This window comes from Phyllostomus discolor, chromosome 2 (genome assembly GCF_004126475.2).
Source record: "Phyllostomus discolor isolate MPI-MPIP mPhyDis1 chromosome 2, mPhyDis1.pri.v3, whole genome shotgun sequence".
In the NCBI taxonomy this organism is placed as follows: domain Eukaryota; kingdom Metazoa; phylum Chordata; class Mammalia; order Chiroptera; family Phyllostomidae; genus Phyllostomus; species Phyllostomus discolor.
In genome coordinates, this window is record NC_040904.2 from 102477370 (window position 1) to 102494835 (window position 17466).

Here is a 17466-nt window from a genome sequence, read left to right on the forward strand (position 1 = left end):
AAGCAGATGCCTTCGTCACAGCTCCCTCCACCTTTCTGACAGTGCCCTCTGCTCTTCGGTTGAGTCCTCCATACCTGTGAACACCTGCAGGAAAACCTCTCAGACTGTCCTCAAACTCGTGGGGTTAACACCTGTGTTTGGGGGGGGGTGCGGCAGTGGCACGCTCCCAGGGCCACCTGACCCCCTCTCCCCGGACACTCCCTGGTCCTCGGTGCACATGGGGACAAGTACGCCTGGTGGCCCTGCAGTGCTGAGCACCTGGGCGAGAGTCAGGCATGGCACCTGAGACCGTGTGACCTTGGGCAACTCACTGAAGCTCCCTGAGCCCCCAGGTTCCTCATCTGTAAATAGGGACGGGGCTGCTGAGGGCATTAGATGAGGTCCATTCGATCAGTTTCCAAATACTTGTTGAGCATCTGCCATGTTTCAGGCAACCTGCTGGCTGCCAGGGGTTCTAACGGAGAACTGGCCAGGCCAGGTTTACCCTTCACGAAGCTCGCAGCCTCGTGGGAGTTAGGGGCCCGAGGGGGCCCAGGAGTAGCTGACCTTGGCTGTGGCAAAGCAGGGAGGTAAGAGAAGGCTCCATGGAGACCATAAAAATGAGGTGAGGAAGGGGGCTCTGTTTCCACGTACAGGACAGTGGCTCGGGAGAGAGGGAAAGCATGCTGACTTTGAGAAACAAGCTAAAACCTGTGAGGGGGAGGCGGCAGAGAAGCAGGGAGAGGGCCAGAGCCACACTGTGGGTGAGAAGAGCCGTGCCGGCCCGTGCAGGGCTGGGCCTTGCCTCTGATCCGTGTTCTCTTCCCAGCCCACCCGCTCAGGGAGGCCCCGCTGCTTCCGGAGCCCGAGGCCTGCACCCGCACGCTCCACCGCCCACCGCCCGTGCCAGGCTTATTCTTGGAATTCTCATCTTGAGCCTCACCCCCCAGGCTCTGACCTGCAGGCCCCCGCACTCTCCTGTCCATCACTCGGCTTCCCCAGTATGGCCCTAAGACTCTTCTCCAGCTCCTGGGTCTTTTCTGGCTTCTCCCTCCCCCTCAGCCCCAGGTGAAACTTGTCAACCCCTCTGTCCTGCTCACCCCTGCCCTGGGAGTGAGGTTTCCACCAGCACCTCTGTGGTCACCTCGCCCCCATCTCCCGTCCAGGCTGCCAGCCCGATGTCTGGTCACGGTGACCCACACCCTAAACCACACACACCTCCCCTGGTGTTCACTCCCCGGTGCTCTTCTTCTCAAGTTCCCTGCCCTCACCCGTGACACCCCAGGCTCCTGATCCCTGAGATCCAGACCCTGCCCATGCAAATGGCTCTGTCTCTCCGAACTTTCCCTCTGAGATGCAGCCGTGCCCCGCAGCCACAGGCCCTGGCCAGCACTGACCGGGTCCTGCTGGTTTGGACATGAGCTCCTGGACTTGTTCTTTCTGTTCCGAATCCATCTCCACCGTCGCACGCCGTTCTCTCCCGACGGGGGGGTTCTGGCCACACCGCCTGGCCAGACAGCTGCCCTTCAGCCCGCCGCCCTGCCTGTCTGGCCTCAGTCTCTCCAGGACCCAGCCTTACCTATGTCATCCCCCTCTCCAAACCTCCAAAGCCTCCCTGGGTTCCACCAGCCACATCATATGTAGACCGCTCTGGGCCCACTGAGCTGCTCCTGTCTTCCACTGCAGCCCCAAGCCCTCCCTCCCCTCCCCCTGCCCCCCTCACCCCGCCCCACCCTGATTCCTGTGCCCTGTCTGGGTCTGTGCCCTGATCCGCCCCTACCAACCCAGACCCAGCTGCCATCCTCCCCCTCCTGGAGCGCCTCTCCACTGCCCCATCCTCATGTCTGGGCCTCCTGCAGGTCTGGCCTGGATGACGGGGCGGCCTCACTCCAGTTTCTCCGTCCCCAAGCTTGCTGCCTTTGATTTAGCCTCTACTATAAGCCACTGAGTGACCTTTCTAAAACATACACTGGACCACATCGCTGGCCCGAGTAAGACCCTTCTACATCTCTGGAAGCTTGCAGGACCAGCCCAAGCCCCAGCCTTGCCTGGAGGTTGCCATGATTTGGCCCCTGCCCACCTGCTCTGTGCTCCCCTCCCTGCACCCCCTGAACTGAAATATGCACTCTGCTCCGGACAGAGTGAACTGTGGGAGGCGTCTCAAGATCCCGGTAGTTTTTTCTTGACTTTGCACGGAAGCCCCTGAGCTAAAGCGACCATCCTCACCCTAGCCCTCCTTCAGGCTCACCATCCCTGACCACTGTGTATTTCCTTGGTCTGTTAACGTGTCTCCTTTCGTGTGAGCAGCGAGACCACTCCCTGGGACAGGAGCAGCCGCATGCTAGGCAGACACTGGTGAGCTGGCGAGGGCTGCTGCTCTCCTCGGGTCGGCCCAGCCCCTCCCAGGCATCAGAGGGCACAGCTGTTGAAGGCTGTCTTGTATTTACCAAGCTCTCGGTAAACAGCTACTGGTGACAGAAACACAAGCTAAAGGACAATTCTGTGACTGTACGGAACCACTGGGAGAAAGTGTGCCTCAGAATGCGTAGATTCCTGAGACCTCGCCACGTCTATAACCGTGTCTGAGGCTGAGGGCCAGGAGGAGTGCATGGGGCGCGGCCAGGGGTGATTCCCAGGCCTCTCATCATCGTGCAGCACCTGGAGCGCCTCCCACCCTTCCCGTGGAGGGCAGGGTGAGGCCCGAGAGCTGCTGGGAGCTGGCTGGGTGAGGAGAGCCTGTCCCTGCTCAGCACACCCCATCCCCTTCCAGGCGTCCTGGCCTGGAACGTGGCAGGACAAACCTGTTTTCTCCCCCAAATCCCTATGGGCCTGCTGGAATGTCTAGCCTGGCCACAGCCAAGGCAAGAAAAACTGTGGTGAGCTGTAAAATGCTAATCTTTGCTGGAGAAAGGACAAGGTGCAGAAGTGAGAGGGACAGTCCCCGACATGGAAAGAGAAGGCAGGTGTCCTCCTCTAGGGAAGAGATGCTGGGGCCCGGGGCTGGGGCGGGAGAGGGGGATTTTGAGCAACGTGGGGGCTTAGGAGTGAGTGGGTGCAGAGGTGAGGCGAGGAGACATGCCAAGCCTGGGTGTCACTGGAGACGCAGGGCCAGGAGCCCGGGCCAGGCCAGAAGAGTGAGTGCACAGAGCAAGCCGGTCCCTGACTAGACAGCGTGAGCCGGGGCCCTGGCAAGACGCAGCAGGCCGGGAGGGAAGCGGAGACAGGTGGTGGCTGGGGGAGGGCCGCAGAGCTGCCACAGCGCTTCCTCCCAGCTCTCTGTTTGGACGTCACTGTCACTCCCCCAGGACTCGTCCCCACAGTCAGAGCCTCCCTCGCATCAGGGACACCGTTGTGCACTCGGGCCACCGTGTGCACCCCACGCCCACCGGGAGGGTGCAGGTGACTGTGCGGTCCAAGCCTCGTCTCCCTGGCCCCGAGCTCCGAGGCCAGCCTTCCGAGTTCATGCCGGCCACAGGGCAGTGTTGGCTGAGCCCTGGGGGCGACACTAACAGGAGAAGAAAGGGAGGGCTTGGTCTGGAGCGACCCGATCTCTTGCAGGCGTGATTGCGAGGAGTCCGTGGGAGCCCTGCCAGCCACTGGCCTGCCCCTCCCCCCTGGGGCAGCAGGGCCCCCCTGAGGCCTCCAGCCTAAAAGCCGTGCAGCTCCGCACTCTCAGAGCTCCCAGGCCTCCATCAGGTTCACATACAGAAGAGGACGCAGCAGCCCTGAACCCCGAACAGGACCGTCCCTCGATGCCAGGCAGGCGGGAGGGAAGCCCCGACGCAGCCCTTACCCAAGAGAAGCACACCGGGCCCGTCCCTCTGCCCTGGGGTCACTGGGAGGAAGCCCCCACGTCTGTGGCCCTTGCAGTGGGCCTGCTGCCTGGCCTAGGAGTCCTCTGAGAGTGAGGTTCAGAGCGAAACCGGGCTGGCCTCCTTTCTCTGAACCAACCAAACCCTAGAACTCAGCACAGAGGAAAGGCCTAGTGTGGGTGTCACAGGGACTGACAGCTTGGGTCTCCTCTCTTCCTCCCTCCCCTTCATCCCGAAGGGGGTGCTGGCACTCTCACAATCCCACCCACCAGCCCCTGCGCAGGGGTGGAGGGCCCCTCCCTGCCGCCAGACCTGGGCGCCAGACTTGTTTGCAAAGTCACAGGGGGCCACCGAGGAGGCAGGGGGCAGGCCCTGGGGTAGAGCTCTCTCTCCGGTCTCTGCTAGAGCATTCCCACAGAGCCAAGAATGCTAGGCTCCCTCCAGGAGAAACATTCCCCTGGGCTGGCCCCCACACCCAGGGAGGTGGGGCTGGGCAGCTGTAACAAGTCCAGCTGCTGGGGAGGCAGGTCTTGCATCTGCTCCCTGCCAACTCCCTGCCAGCTGTGCAGAGGCGGGGGGAGGGGGGGACCTTACTCACCTGCTGCTGGTTCTCCCGCTGAGAGTGGAGCCGCGCCTGGATGCACTCGCGGGTCTCCTGGAAGGCCTGTCTCTGGGAGACCTCAGCTGGGTAGTGGGTGCAGACGCCCACAATGTTGGTGCAGGAGAAAATGAGGACATTGGAGACAAGCTGCAGAGGGAGAGAGGAGAAGGACACCAGTCACTGGAGCCCCACCCCTGACCCTTCCAGTCCCAAGGTGAGAAGGCCCCAGTCCCCATCTTAGCAAACACCCAGCTACCAGCAAACCAATGCCAAGGACAGCTGGGAGTAGCCAAGCATGACTGGTCAGGCTCTGCTGTCCCCAAAGCCCAAAGCTTGGCTGGCCTGTGATGGAGTGCGGAAGGCCCTGGGGACAGCGGATCACTGAATAATCACACTGAACGTGTCTGCGGCGCCAAAGACTAAAAGAATGGGTGTATCGGTGATGCTGTGACTGACTGTGTGTGCAGGGGGTGGCAGGAGCCTGCAAGAAAGTTTCCAGGAGGGTGGCGGGATTTCATGGTTTGAAAGTGTGACAGAGCCCAGCCTAGGACAAAGGGCTGCCCTTTTGCAGAGAAGCCTTAGCTTATCATTCCCATCATTCCCCAGGGACCAGCTCCGATGAAACAAGTACTGACTAGCTAACCATGAGGGCCCCAGTGCCACGCTAGGTCCCCTGGAGAATGAGAGAAGGGGAGGCCCCCTGGCCAGTAGCGATCAGTGCCCACAGGGGTCTCCTCTCTTCTCCCTAGGCTTTCATTCCTTCTCTGCAGCAGCACCAACCGGCGAGCACCCAAGAGCACCCCAATCCTCCCTGGCGCCCTTCTCTGTGCCACCTGAGATGTGCGTGTGGAAAAGTACCACTGCCCCTCAGGGTCACGGACACAAGGTCGGAATTCTTTGGAAAGAACTGTTTACAGAAAAGCTAAGGAAAAACAAAACACAGCACAGCACACAAAAGCAAGTTTACGTAGCACATTTCAGACACTGACAAAGGTGCTGTTTAGGCGGAATTTATTTTGGCAGGTACAGCTCCTGGGGCCTCGGGGTACACTGATCCTGGTCCTGCCCTCACCGCAGGCTGCACAGGACGGAAGACACACAAAGCTGCTCAGGCTTCTAGGCCTCCAAAAACTTCATTCTTAGCCTCAGCCGTACGAAGGGAGGCCAGACTGGCCCTGTACCTTCCACTGCGGCTCCTCTGACCTCCAGGACCGGAGCCCTGCATTGGTCCCTAGTCCTCTTGGCCATTTGGACCTCAAAAGACTTCCTCTGGGGCATCAGCCGCCTGGCAGCAACCCAGCAGACAGCCCCCACACCCTTCTTCCAGGGTCCTCTCTGTCTCTGGGACGCGGGGCAGGAGCCCCGCCTGGACTCAGGTCTGCGCTCTGCCTGAGGGTTGGCCCCTGCCCAGCTCTGGGGTGTCCTGACCGCGCGGGGCCCAGTCCACCAAGGCCTGGAGGCCCGAGGACTCCGTGCAGGATGTGGCGCCATCTTTCCCCAGAGACATCCTATAACATGTCGGTCTCCGTCGGTGAGCAAAAAGATGCTTGCTCTTTCCCATCTTCAAGTCTTGCTCTCTCCTCAGCTGCACAATAACTTCTGGTTTTCTGGCTGAAGGGCACCTCCCAGATGCCTTCAGAGAAGGGCAAACTCGCATGAACAACCCTGGCAACTGTACTGATGACTCACAGCTCCCACAGCCCACTCCCCAGCCCCACTTGCCCCAGAATCCTACCATCTTCATCTGATGTGAACACGTGGCAGAGAAAAACCCAACCTATTCATCAGAAGGAAAGAAGACCCCTGCTCTACAGAAGCTGACAACCCAGCTGAGGAGCTAAGTAGTCAAGACTGACAAGAAGTGGCTGGAGGAAGCATGCACCAGCTCAGAGCAGCAGGAGGGACAGCAGGGAATGTGGGTGATGAGAGGAGACCTCTGGGCACGCCTGGGGCCCACTGGGCCTGGGTGAGAGACAGGCTTGGGGAGGCTGACAGGCATGTGGAAGGGCCTCCCTGGAGAGTGTCTGCAGGAAGCCCGGGCTTGTGAGGTGCTCTGACTCCTTGAGTAAACAACCCAGGCTCTCTGATCCTGAGAGAAAGTATGTCCGCTGAAGAAAGATGGAGCTGAAAAGGCAGACGGTGCCAGACCAAAGTGGCATGTGCATGTCAGGTTGAGAAGCCCTGGACAATCTTTATACAACAGGAACCATAAAGGACTGTTGGACCCAAGAACAGAAGGATGAGCACACTGTTTTCAGCAAGATTCACTGGGGGTGAGAATAGTGCAGGAAGTGGGAGATGGGTCAGGAGGCTGCCAGAGAAACCCAAAGTATGGGAACAAAGACCTACATGAGGCTGGGAGCAGGCAAGGCAGAGATGACTCAGAAGGAAGAGCCCCTAAGACCAGGAAGGAAAATGTTCAGGAAAAAAGAGACCGTGGCCTGCAGTATTAGCCAATGCAGTGACTATGGAAAGTCACCTGAGGAAAGCCCCCAGAAGTCACTGGGGACCACAGAGAGAGGGGCAAGGAGACAAATGAAATGAGGAGGTGAAGGCTGAAGGTGCAGACCACAGGGAATTCTGAAGAATGTTCCAGTTAGGAGACATCTTCTGAAAGGCAAGAGGAAGGTGCCAGATGATAAAAACAAAAGTGAGATGCAATGGGGAAAAACTAAAACCATGTCCCTTCAGACCGGGAACAAGACAGGGGTGTCCACTTTCACCACTCTCATTCAATTTGGCACTGTAAGTTCTAGTCACAGCAATCAGACAAGAAGAAATGAAAGACAACCAAACTGGAAAGGAAGAAGGAAAAACACCATTGTCCGCAGATGACATGATACTGCACTGTCAAAGGGTCCACCAAAAACTACTAGAACTGATAAATGAATTCAGTAAAGCAGCAGGATACAAAATAAATATTCAGAAATTGGTTGTATTTTTCTACACCAATAATGAACTATTAGAAAGGGAAACTAAACTAAAAACACAATCCCATTTACAATTGCATTGAAAAACACCTGGGATAAATTTAACCACAGAGGGAAAACACCTCTACTCAGAAAATTGTAAGATATTGAAGAAAGAAACTGAAAATGATGCAAATAAATGCAAGCATATACCATGCTCAGGAACAGAAAAAATTAACATCATTAAAATGTCCATATCACCCAAAGCAATCTACAGATTCAATGCAATTCGTTTCAAAGTACCAATGGTGCATTTCACAGAACTAGAACAAATGATCCAAAAATGTATACAGAACCATAAAAGACTTCTAGCACAGCAACCTTAAGAAAGAAGAACAAAGTTGGAAGTATCATGTACCTGATACCAAATTATACTAGAAACCTATACTAATCAAAACAGCATGGTACTGGCATAGAAACAGATATACAAATCAATGAAGCAGAACAGAGAGCCCACAAATAAACCCACACCTATGTGGTCAAGTAATATTTGACCAAAAAGGCATGAACATACAGGGTGGGGCAAAAATAGGTTTATAGTTGTGAGCATGTGAAACACAGAGTTTATTCTTGTATTACTATTTATTAATTATTGTATTATTTTTCATAGGGGCAACCGTAAACTTACTTTTGCCATGCCCTGTCCAATGGGGTAAAGACAGTCTATTCAACAAATGCTGTTGGGAAAACTGGACAGATACATGCAAAAAAATGAAAGCTAGACCACAGTCTTACACCACATATAATATGTATAAGAATAAACTCAAAATGGATCAAAGACTTAAACATAAAACCTGAAACCATAAGACTTTTAGAAAAAAACATAGGCAGTAAAATCTCAGATATTTCTTTTAACAATATTTTTCTGATATACCTATCTCCTTATAAATGAATGGGACCACATCAAACTAAAAAGTTTTTGCACAACAAAGAAATCATCAACAAGACAAAAAGACAACCTATTGAGTGCAAGATATTCATCAATAGTATAACTGATAAGGGGTTAATATCCAACATTTATTAAAAACTCATACAACTCAACACCAAAAACCCCAAACAATCCAATTAAAATTGGGCAGAGGTCCTGAACAGACACTTTTTCAAAGAGGACACACAGATGCCAACCAACATATGAAAAGATGCTCAATGTCACTAATCATCAGAGGGATGCAAATTAAAACCACAATGAGATACCACCTCACACTGGTCAGAATGGCCATCATCAATAAATCAGCAAACAACAAGTGTTGGTGAGGATGTGGAGAAAAAATAACCCTTGTGCCCTGTTGGTGGGAATGCAGACTGGTACAGCCACTGGGGAAAGCAGTATGGAGATACCTCAAAAAATTAAAAATGGAACTGCCTTATGACATAATGATTCCACTTCTGGAAATTTATCCAAAGAAGCCTGAAACACTAACTCAAAAGAACTTCTGCACCCCTATGTTCACTGCAGTATTATTCACAAGAGCCAAGATTTGGAACCCCAAGTGCCCATCAGTAGATGAGTGGATAAAAAAGGTGTAGTACATTTACACAACGGAATACTACTCGGCCATAAAACAGAAGGAAATCTTACCCTTTGATAGCATGGATGGACCTGGAGAATATTATGCTAAGTAAAATAAGCCAGTCATAGAAAGGCAAGTACCATATGATTTCACTTATATGTGGAATCTAATGAACAAACAAACAAATAAAATAGAAACAGACTTATAAATATGGAGTGTTCTGACAGCTGTCAGAGGGGAGGGGATGGGGGCTTCCGTGAAAAAGGTGAAGGGATTAAGAGTACAGACTGGTAGTTACAAAACAGTCATGGGGATGTGAAGGACAACATCTAGAATATAGTCAATAATGCTGTAATAAATATAGATGGTGCCAGGTGGGTACTGGAAACATCAGGGAGAACACACTGTAAAGTATATGGTTGCCTAACCACTATGCTTCCCCTGAAACTAATACAAAATAATACTGAATGTAAACTGTACTTGAAGACATAAAAAAATTCTAAGAAAGTAAAAAGAGCTCACGGAATGGAATGATCTGCAAATCATGCATCACACCTTTATTTTTGACAGACACACAAAGGCAGCTAGACGGAGCCAGAACAACTGGATGTCCACATGATTAACTCGAGCCTCACAACATACACAAGAATTCACTCAGAAGGGTTCAGTGAAACCGGAAACCATTACACTTCCAGAAGAAAACACAGAACTTTGGGTTAGGAAAGAACATTTTCTATACAGCAGCAAAATCACGATCCATAAAAGGAGAGAAATGATAAATTGATAAATTAGGCTTCATCAAAATTAAGAGCATTTGCTTTCAAAGGGCATTGTTAAGATAATAAAAAGACAAGCCACAGGTTGGGAGAAATTACTTGTGAATCACATATTTGATAATAAAAACTTACACCCAGAATTCATAAAGAACTCCCAAAAGTCAACAGTAAGAAAACAAACACACCATTTTTCAAAAGAGCAAAAGGTTTAAATAAACGACTCGCCAGAGAACAATGACACGTATGCACACAGGAAGGAGCTCCAAATCACCAGCCATTTGGGACATGAAAAAATGTAAAAACAGTAATATGCTACTAAACAGTATCAGAAAGGCTAAAATAAAATAAAATAAAATTTAAAAATGCAAAACAGAGGAAAAACAGCTTGCAAACCGGCCCCGGTAAGAATGAGGGGCAACTGGGACTCTCGCCCTGGAGGCAGGAAGGAGGACGGCGTGGCGGCTGCAGAACACTGTCCGTTTCTCGTCAAGTTGGGCAGGTGCTTGCCCTGTGACCAGCGAGCGCACTCCCAGGTGTTTGCCACAATGAAATGAAACTTATGGTCACACAAAAGTCTGTGCAGGCATGTTTATGGGATTCAACTCACCTATAAAGCAGGCCAATCTAGTTACAACATAATCGGCCATTTTCAGCCGGTGCGCCACAAGAATTTTAAAACACGCGACACTTGACTCTTTCGTCAGGGGCGCTGACCCCTTTTCCCTTGGACTGTCAAATAAAGAAATGATGACAGCCAACACAACAACAGCTGTCCAGTGTGAATGAATCGAAATCACGCCTGTTTTTTTGTCAGATCATCAAAAAAGACAGTACATTTTTGGGAGTGCTGCAGAACTGTAGTCATTAGCTTCTGAGCGTGAGATGATCAAGGCTGGAAATCGCTAGCATGCATCGTGGAGGCGTCTCCGTCACCAGGCTGAGCGAGAGAAGCCAGGCTGGGAAGGCTCCGACCGCACCGTGCGATCCCTCCGCACTCCCTGTGAGAAAGGCGAGCCTGCAGGCTGCACACAGACCAGGGGCCGGGTGGGGGCGGTGACTGAAGGGGCAGCGGGAGGAAACCTCTCTGGGTGACGGACGGCTCGGCGGCTCGATTGCGTTGGAGGTCACACACCCTTGTGCCTTTGTCAAACCCACAGAACTGCACACCGAAAAGGGAGAACACTACTCTGTGTAACGTATACTTGTGATCATTGGAAACAAAACAGGAATAAGACCCAGGGAGGACTCGGAGGAATAAGACCCAGGGAGGACTCGAATGTGAGGAATCAGCTGCACAGAGAAGGGGCAGAAAGAGGGGCCAGAGTCCATTTTGAGATAGAACCCCCAGGGTGATTACCAACTGGCCATGGTGGCAGAGTCTGGGCACTAATCCTCCAGGCCTCTCCTGCTGTAATCTGACTCCTCCTGCAGCAGAAGGCCAACAGCAGCAGACAGTGCGAATCCAGGTAAAGTGATGAGTTGTAACCCAAGAGGAGTCCAAATGGCTTAGGATCTACACCTCAGTCCCCCCTCTCATGCACTCCACACAAACTGCAGTGAGCAAGAGGAGGAGTCCAGGCAAGCCCGCTGGGAAGGGTGGTTTCAGCAAACTGGGTCTGAGAGTGAAAAAGTAAAGAGATTCCTATGCCAAACACACACACACATACACACACACACAGGCCACCCACCAAAAAGGCAGGATTCTGTGCTCCAGGCCCCTGCACAGACACTCATTTAGTGAGTGGAGAGGAGGCCAGGCATCAGTGAAGTCGGATCGAATTCCACTTACAGCCTTCTAAAACGAGTTTTTAGCCGAAAAAGAATCTCACAGCTTGGACAGAGGCTCCAAATGCTGACACGTTCTCTTCTCCACTAAAAGCGATGATCCATTACTGAGCTCCTTCCTGTGCCCCATGAAGCAGACACAGCAAAACTATAAGCTCTGTCCTTCTGTAAAAGACCTAATTAGTAAATAACAGGTACCATTCACAACAGTGGGTAAAAGAGGAACTCATTAAGGGATTGTTGGCTTTCCCTGTGCAGGCCCCACGGGACTTACTTAACCACATGCGAAGTGTGTGAGAGAGAAAGGGACACCTACCTTACAGCACTTGGTGTTTCGGGGAACCCCTGACAACATAAATACCTCAGCCCTGGGAGTACACAGCCTCAGCATCTGCTTTTCAGTCAAGGCCTGCAGGTGGTTGGGTCCAGGTGTCCCCAGGACCACACCAAGAGCAACCGCAGTGGAGGGGAATGCTTGGAATTCTAGTCTCCAAGTGGAAACCTAGGGGAGATGCCTATGAATATTCACCACGCCTGCTGGCATTTCTAAAACCCCAGCACTTCGGAAACCCAATCTCTGGCTGCCTGCGGGCTGCAGGTTTAATTTGGCCACGAGCAAAGGGTTCTGCAGTGTGTCTCCCACAAAGGCCAGCCGTGGGCACTGCACTCATTGCTGCTTGTCTCGGTTTTCAGGGGCCTCATGGGCCCACTGCCATGGGCTTGCTGCTCACTGGCCCTGAGAAAGGGACAGGAGAGGAGGACTGAGGGTGGGCAGGTCTGGGATAGGAGGAAACGAGCCCGCACAGACACACCCGCGACCTGCTGCTTTTCACGGCTGCTGCCAGCCCCTTGCAGTGCAGCTCGAAGGGGGTGCCTGGTGGGAGGAGGGGGGGTGCGGAAGAGGTAGGGAGTCAGAATTCCCCAGGAAGCCAGATTTAGTGATGGGGGAGGGGGACAAGATGTTCGGTTCAATTTGAATTTCAGATAGATGATGAATAATTTCTTTTTTAGTACAAGTACGCCCCATGCAGTATTTGCATGGCGACCGTACTTTTACCTGGCCTCCCCCAGCAATGCCAGCCCTCTCCCCTTGACAGAACCCCAGCAACCAAGGTTGACCCAGCTCCCACCCCTGCCTCCTCCCTCTTCCAAGTCCTCCTCCACTCTCCATGGCTCCTGCACAGACAGACCACAGGGCATTCTCTTCACTCTGGACTTGAAATCACTCCAAGTGAGTGCGAGGCAAAGCTGGGATCTGATTTTCCAAACCCGCCCACCTGGCCCCAGGGGCCAGGCAAGCTCCCTGGGGGCTGAGGACCAGCCCCCCACTACTCTGAGCATTAGGAAGGGATGGGAAGTCCTCTCCTGCAGGTGTACCTGGGGCCCCAGAGCTAATGGCAGGCACAGCCCCTTCTTGTTCTAGCCCTCTTTCTGTTTACAAACACGAAACTGGCAACCAAATGAGACCCAAGTAAAAGGAGCTGACAAGCCTGGCGAGAGTCCTTCCACCTGCCCCAGACTTCACTTGTTCTACACGGTGGCAGTGGGAAGCTCAGGGACCTCAGTGGAATCCTGTTATGATATAAGATAAAGTAAATCAAGGAAGGATCATCTTAAATTACATACTCTAAGAAGGCATGTTGGCACAGTGCCTTATATGCTGTATGATGCTCAATTAGGTGCTAAATGGCTTTTAAAATATTGTATATTTTGTACTTTAAAAAAATCATAGTGACACCTCTTTAAAATTTTTCCTTGACCAAGAATGAAGATGCTGTAGGGCTGTTTGGTGATGGAAGCCATGCTATCTCTTCTTGGGGCCTTCGGAGAGGGGGTCCTCTTTCACTGAGAGAGCCACTCTGCCTGCTTGCTGCGGGTGGGCTCTCTGCCCTCCCCGCTCCTACATGGGTCCTGCCCAGAGGGCAGCCCCTCCTCGCCACTCCAGCCAGGATCCAGCTGCCTGGGGCTTGTCCGTCCCTCCTGCTCCAGAATCTTCCATGTCAGAGATTTTCATATCTTTTCACATCATAACACATCCCCCCCCGAAAGCCTGCCATGACTGCCTACTGCCAGTGAAACAGCCTGAAGTCCGTGCCGGTGTCGAGACGCTGCAGTTCTCCCCGGGGCCACGGCATCGCCTGCCCCATCCACACGCTCTGCTCACTGCCTCTGGGAAACGCCGCTCTACAGCATGGTTCTAAAAGTACAATGTGTATTTAATACAGATTTACTGTGATAAAATCAGAGCATGAAATGTTAACAGATTAATAATTAGCATCTGCTTAATATATTTTTAGGAAAGGCAAGACAAACTAAAAGGTGAAGAAAGACGAGTACCCAGGAATGGTTGGATACAGCAATTTATAGTCTTCAAAACACTTTCACATGTAAAATTTCATTGCGTCCTCATCGAATCCTTATAAGCAAGTTGGGTGATCTTAGCCCCTTTTGCAGATGAGGAAACTGAGGCTCCAGGTGGGTGCTGCTCTGTCCGAGGTTACACAGCAAGGCAGCAGCAGACCTAAATCACGAATTCTCATTCTGAGTTCAGAACCAGCCCTACTTGACAGCATTAAGTTGTTATTTATCCCAAGGTAATTTAGGTCCACTATTGTTTTATTGTATTTAATAAAGAAACACTCAGCTTTCTTTCACTCTCATTCTAGGTGTGCCAGGCCTTCCCCAGAGACCCTGCTCACAAAGTGCTGTTGATCAGGGACCCGCCCCCAGCCACTGCCTCCAGACACCTAGAGGGGCTCTCTCCCAGGGACCCCCGGGGCGGGCGAGAAGGCCGCCGCTTGTCTTGTGAGGCCGCACTTCACCACAGGAGAGCTTCCCCGGTTATGTTTTTCATCGACACAAAATTCATGTACTATAAAATTCACTCTTGCATACCATTTCCTAGTTTTCAGTGTCTTCTCAAGGTTGTGTAACCTTCACCGCTAATTCTAGAGCATTTTCAGCACTCCCAAAAGAAACCCTGAAACCATTAATCACCACTTACTCCCCCCCCCCCCCCCCCCGCTCCTGTCAACCACTAATTTAGTTTCTGTCTCAATGGACTTGCCTGTTCTGGACATTTCATATAAATGGAGTCATATAATAGGTAGCCTACTGTGTCTAAATATTTTGACTTTGCATAATACTTTCAAGATTTATCTCTGTTGTAGTATATTCTTTTTTATGGCCAAATAATATTCCATAGCATAGATATACCTCATTTTTGTTTATCCATTTACCAGTTATGGACATTTGGGTTGTGCCCACTTTTTGGCCGCTGTGAACATCGTTGCTATGAACATTTATGTAATAGTTCTTACATGGTGGGAACCACCCTGCCTGGTTTCAGAAGCTGTAACCCCCTCAATGGCTAAGGCTGCGTGAGCAACCTTTGGACCATAAGCCACTAAGGAGACAAAGCTTATCTCCCTGGCAGGGATGTCGCTTCTGCTCCTTTTTCTTCACCCTGCCTGGCCCTCAATGCTTGATCAGTTAGCCAATGACGGGTAAGATTCCCCAAGGGGGGAATGATCTAAGACAGGCATGATCATAGGGAGGCCCCAGGGAAAGACTTGGGGGGCTATGGAGAAAGGGGGTGATGGACCCTCACCTCTTGGCTTTGACAAAGCCTGAGTCCTCATTCTGTCTGCAAGAAGTCTCCTAATCTCTTGCCTGCCTTACTTCCCCCACCTGACTTAAACCTGAAACAATGACAGAGGGCGGTGCAGCCCTGTGCTGGAAAGGGTGGATTCCTGGGGTGATCAGGCCTGAGAAAGAACTCCGGTGAAATCTCCTTGGCTAAGAATGCTCTCAATTAAATGAATAAGTGTCGAAGCAGGAAATGAGTTTGTTTCCCAAAGTTTTGTTGCCCTTTAGCTAACTGACCCTGACTCAGAATAGGCCCTCAGAGTTCTTTGTATGTTATCTATTGTTTGATCCTTACTGCCTGATAATGATTAATGAGCTTTACCTGTATTACTATGCAAAATGAACCCAATAAAAGCCATTGAGGAAAAGGCTCTTGGCCTTTCTCCTTTGAGAGATTGCCACCTTTCCTCCCCAAGCAGATCGTGTCTTGGTAGACTTATTCTCATCCGTGGCAGCCGGGGTGGGGGGGCTGCAGGTGGAGCCCCCTACACTTACACAGAGGTGTATTTTCAATTCTTTTGAGTATATATCTAGAAGTGGAACTGCTAGATGTTATAGTTTAAATGTGTCTGTTTCCCCCCATCCGCATGTTAAAACCTTCATCTGCTATGTGACGGCATCAGGAGATGGGGCTTTGGGAGGTGATGGGGTCGTGAGGGTGGACCCTGCATGAGCATGGGGTCAGCGCCCCAGTGAGAGAGACCCTGAGGAGCTCTCTGGCTCCCGCTGCCATGCGAGGGCACAGCGAGAAGGCGGCGGCTACGATCCAGGAAAGAGCCCTCGCCGGACACGGAATCCACGGGTACCTGGAACTTGGACTTTCCAGCCTCCAGAGCTGTGAGAAATAAATGTTTAAGCCACCTAGTCGACAGTATTTTGTTATAGCCACCTGAATGGTCTAAGACGTTGGGTCAAAACGTTAGCTATTTTGAAGAACAGCCTAACTGCTCCCCAGGTGGCTACATGGTTTTATACTCCAACCAGCAATGTGTGAGGGCTCTGGTTCTCCTCTTGCTCCCAACACCTGCTTTTGTCTTTTTTATTAGAGTCATCCTACCAGGAGTGGAATGGTATCTCACTGTAGTTCTGATTCCCTTCCATTTTTAAAAAAAATTTTTGAATTTAGAGAGGCAAAGGGAAGGAGAAAGAGAGGGAGAGAAACATCAGTGTGAGAGAAAGAGGGAGAGAAACATCCATGAGAGAGAAACACTGACTGGTTGCCTTTCCTATGCACTCCAACCTGGGACCGAACCCCCAACCCAGGCACGTGCCCTGACTGTGCATCAAACCAGCAGCCTCTTAAGTTTGTTGGACGATCCCCAACTGAGCCACCCGGCCAGTACTCCCTTATATATTTTTTAATCCTCACCCTAGGATATGTTTATTAATTTTAGAGAGAGAGGAGGGGAGAGAAAGAGAAACATCAATATGAGAAAGAAATCCATTGGTTGCCTCCCGCACGTGCCCTGACTGGGGATCAAACCCAAAACCTAGGTGTGTGCCCCGATCAGGGATCGAACCTGCAACCTTTTGGTGTACGGGATGATGCTCCAGCTAACTGAGCCACCCAGCCAGGGCCGATTCCCTTACACTTTAAAGAGAATAGTGACAATAACCAGGGAGATAGTTTATTCCCCAACTTGAACAGCTATGCCTTTAGAGAGAAATGACCACAATGCACACTTTCTTTTTGTCATCTTTGTTTCTTATTCCTAGGAACACCCCGGACCTTGAGTATGCACCCAGAAGAGAAACAAAAGCTTTCACATAAGAGTGCTCCCTTGAACAGGGTGTCCTCTTAACCCAGTCAACAAACACTGATTGGGAGCCCAGTGCAGAGCACTGTGATGGGGACTAGGAAATGCTGACCCTGGCCACCGGGCTCCTGTCCTCCAGGACCCCAAGTCCAAAAGGACACAAGCTCCCCAGGCTCTGCAGTCTTGAACCCCAACTTCATTTCACAAACACTCAGTTTGCCAAAAATATGGCAGAGGAGAGCATACTCTTAACAGATGAGGCATTGTATAAATGAACAAGAAATAAGTAGAATTTCATAGAAAAAATGGGATAAGGTAGATGAATAAGTTTTTCAAAGAAGTAAAACTACAAACGAATTACAAACACATGATATGAAAAGATATTAAACCCCATGAGTGAGAAATGAATTACAAAGGAAAACAATATTTTGCCTATTAAGCTAGCAAAGCTTTTTTTCTTGATAATAATGTCGGCAAGAATGCAACAGAGCAGGCACCTCCCACCCCACTGTGGGGACGTGAACTGGTGCCACCCTTCTGGGAAGCAGTTTAGCAACACGCACGAAGAGCCTTGAAAATGTTCATCCCTTTGACCCAGTACACCAGCCCCTTCCCAGGAATCTGAGCT

The 17466-nt window shown here is 51.3% G+C and overlaps 1 protein-coding gene across 1 annotated transcript in view; it reads right to left on the minus strand.

Moving 5' to 3' along the window:
• Positions 1–17466, minus strand: part of ADCY5 (adenylate cyclase 5) — a 147413-nt gene that overhangs the window by 59705 nt on the left and 70242 nt on the right. The window contains exon 2 of the mRNA XM_028504568.2: positions 4390–4539. Within this exon, the coding sequence (XP_028360369.1) occupies positions 4390–4539 (150 nt within the window). The remainder of the gene's footprint in view (positions 1–4389; positions 4540–17466) is intronic.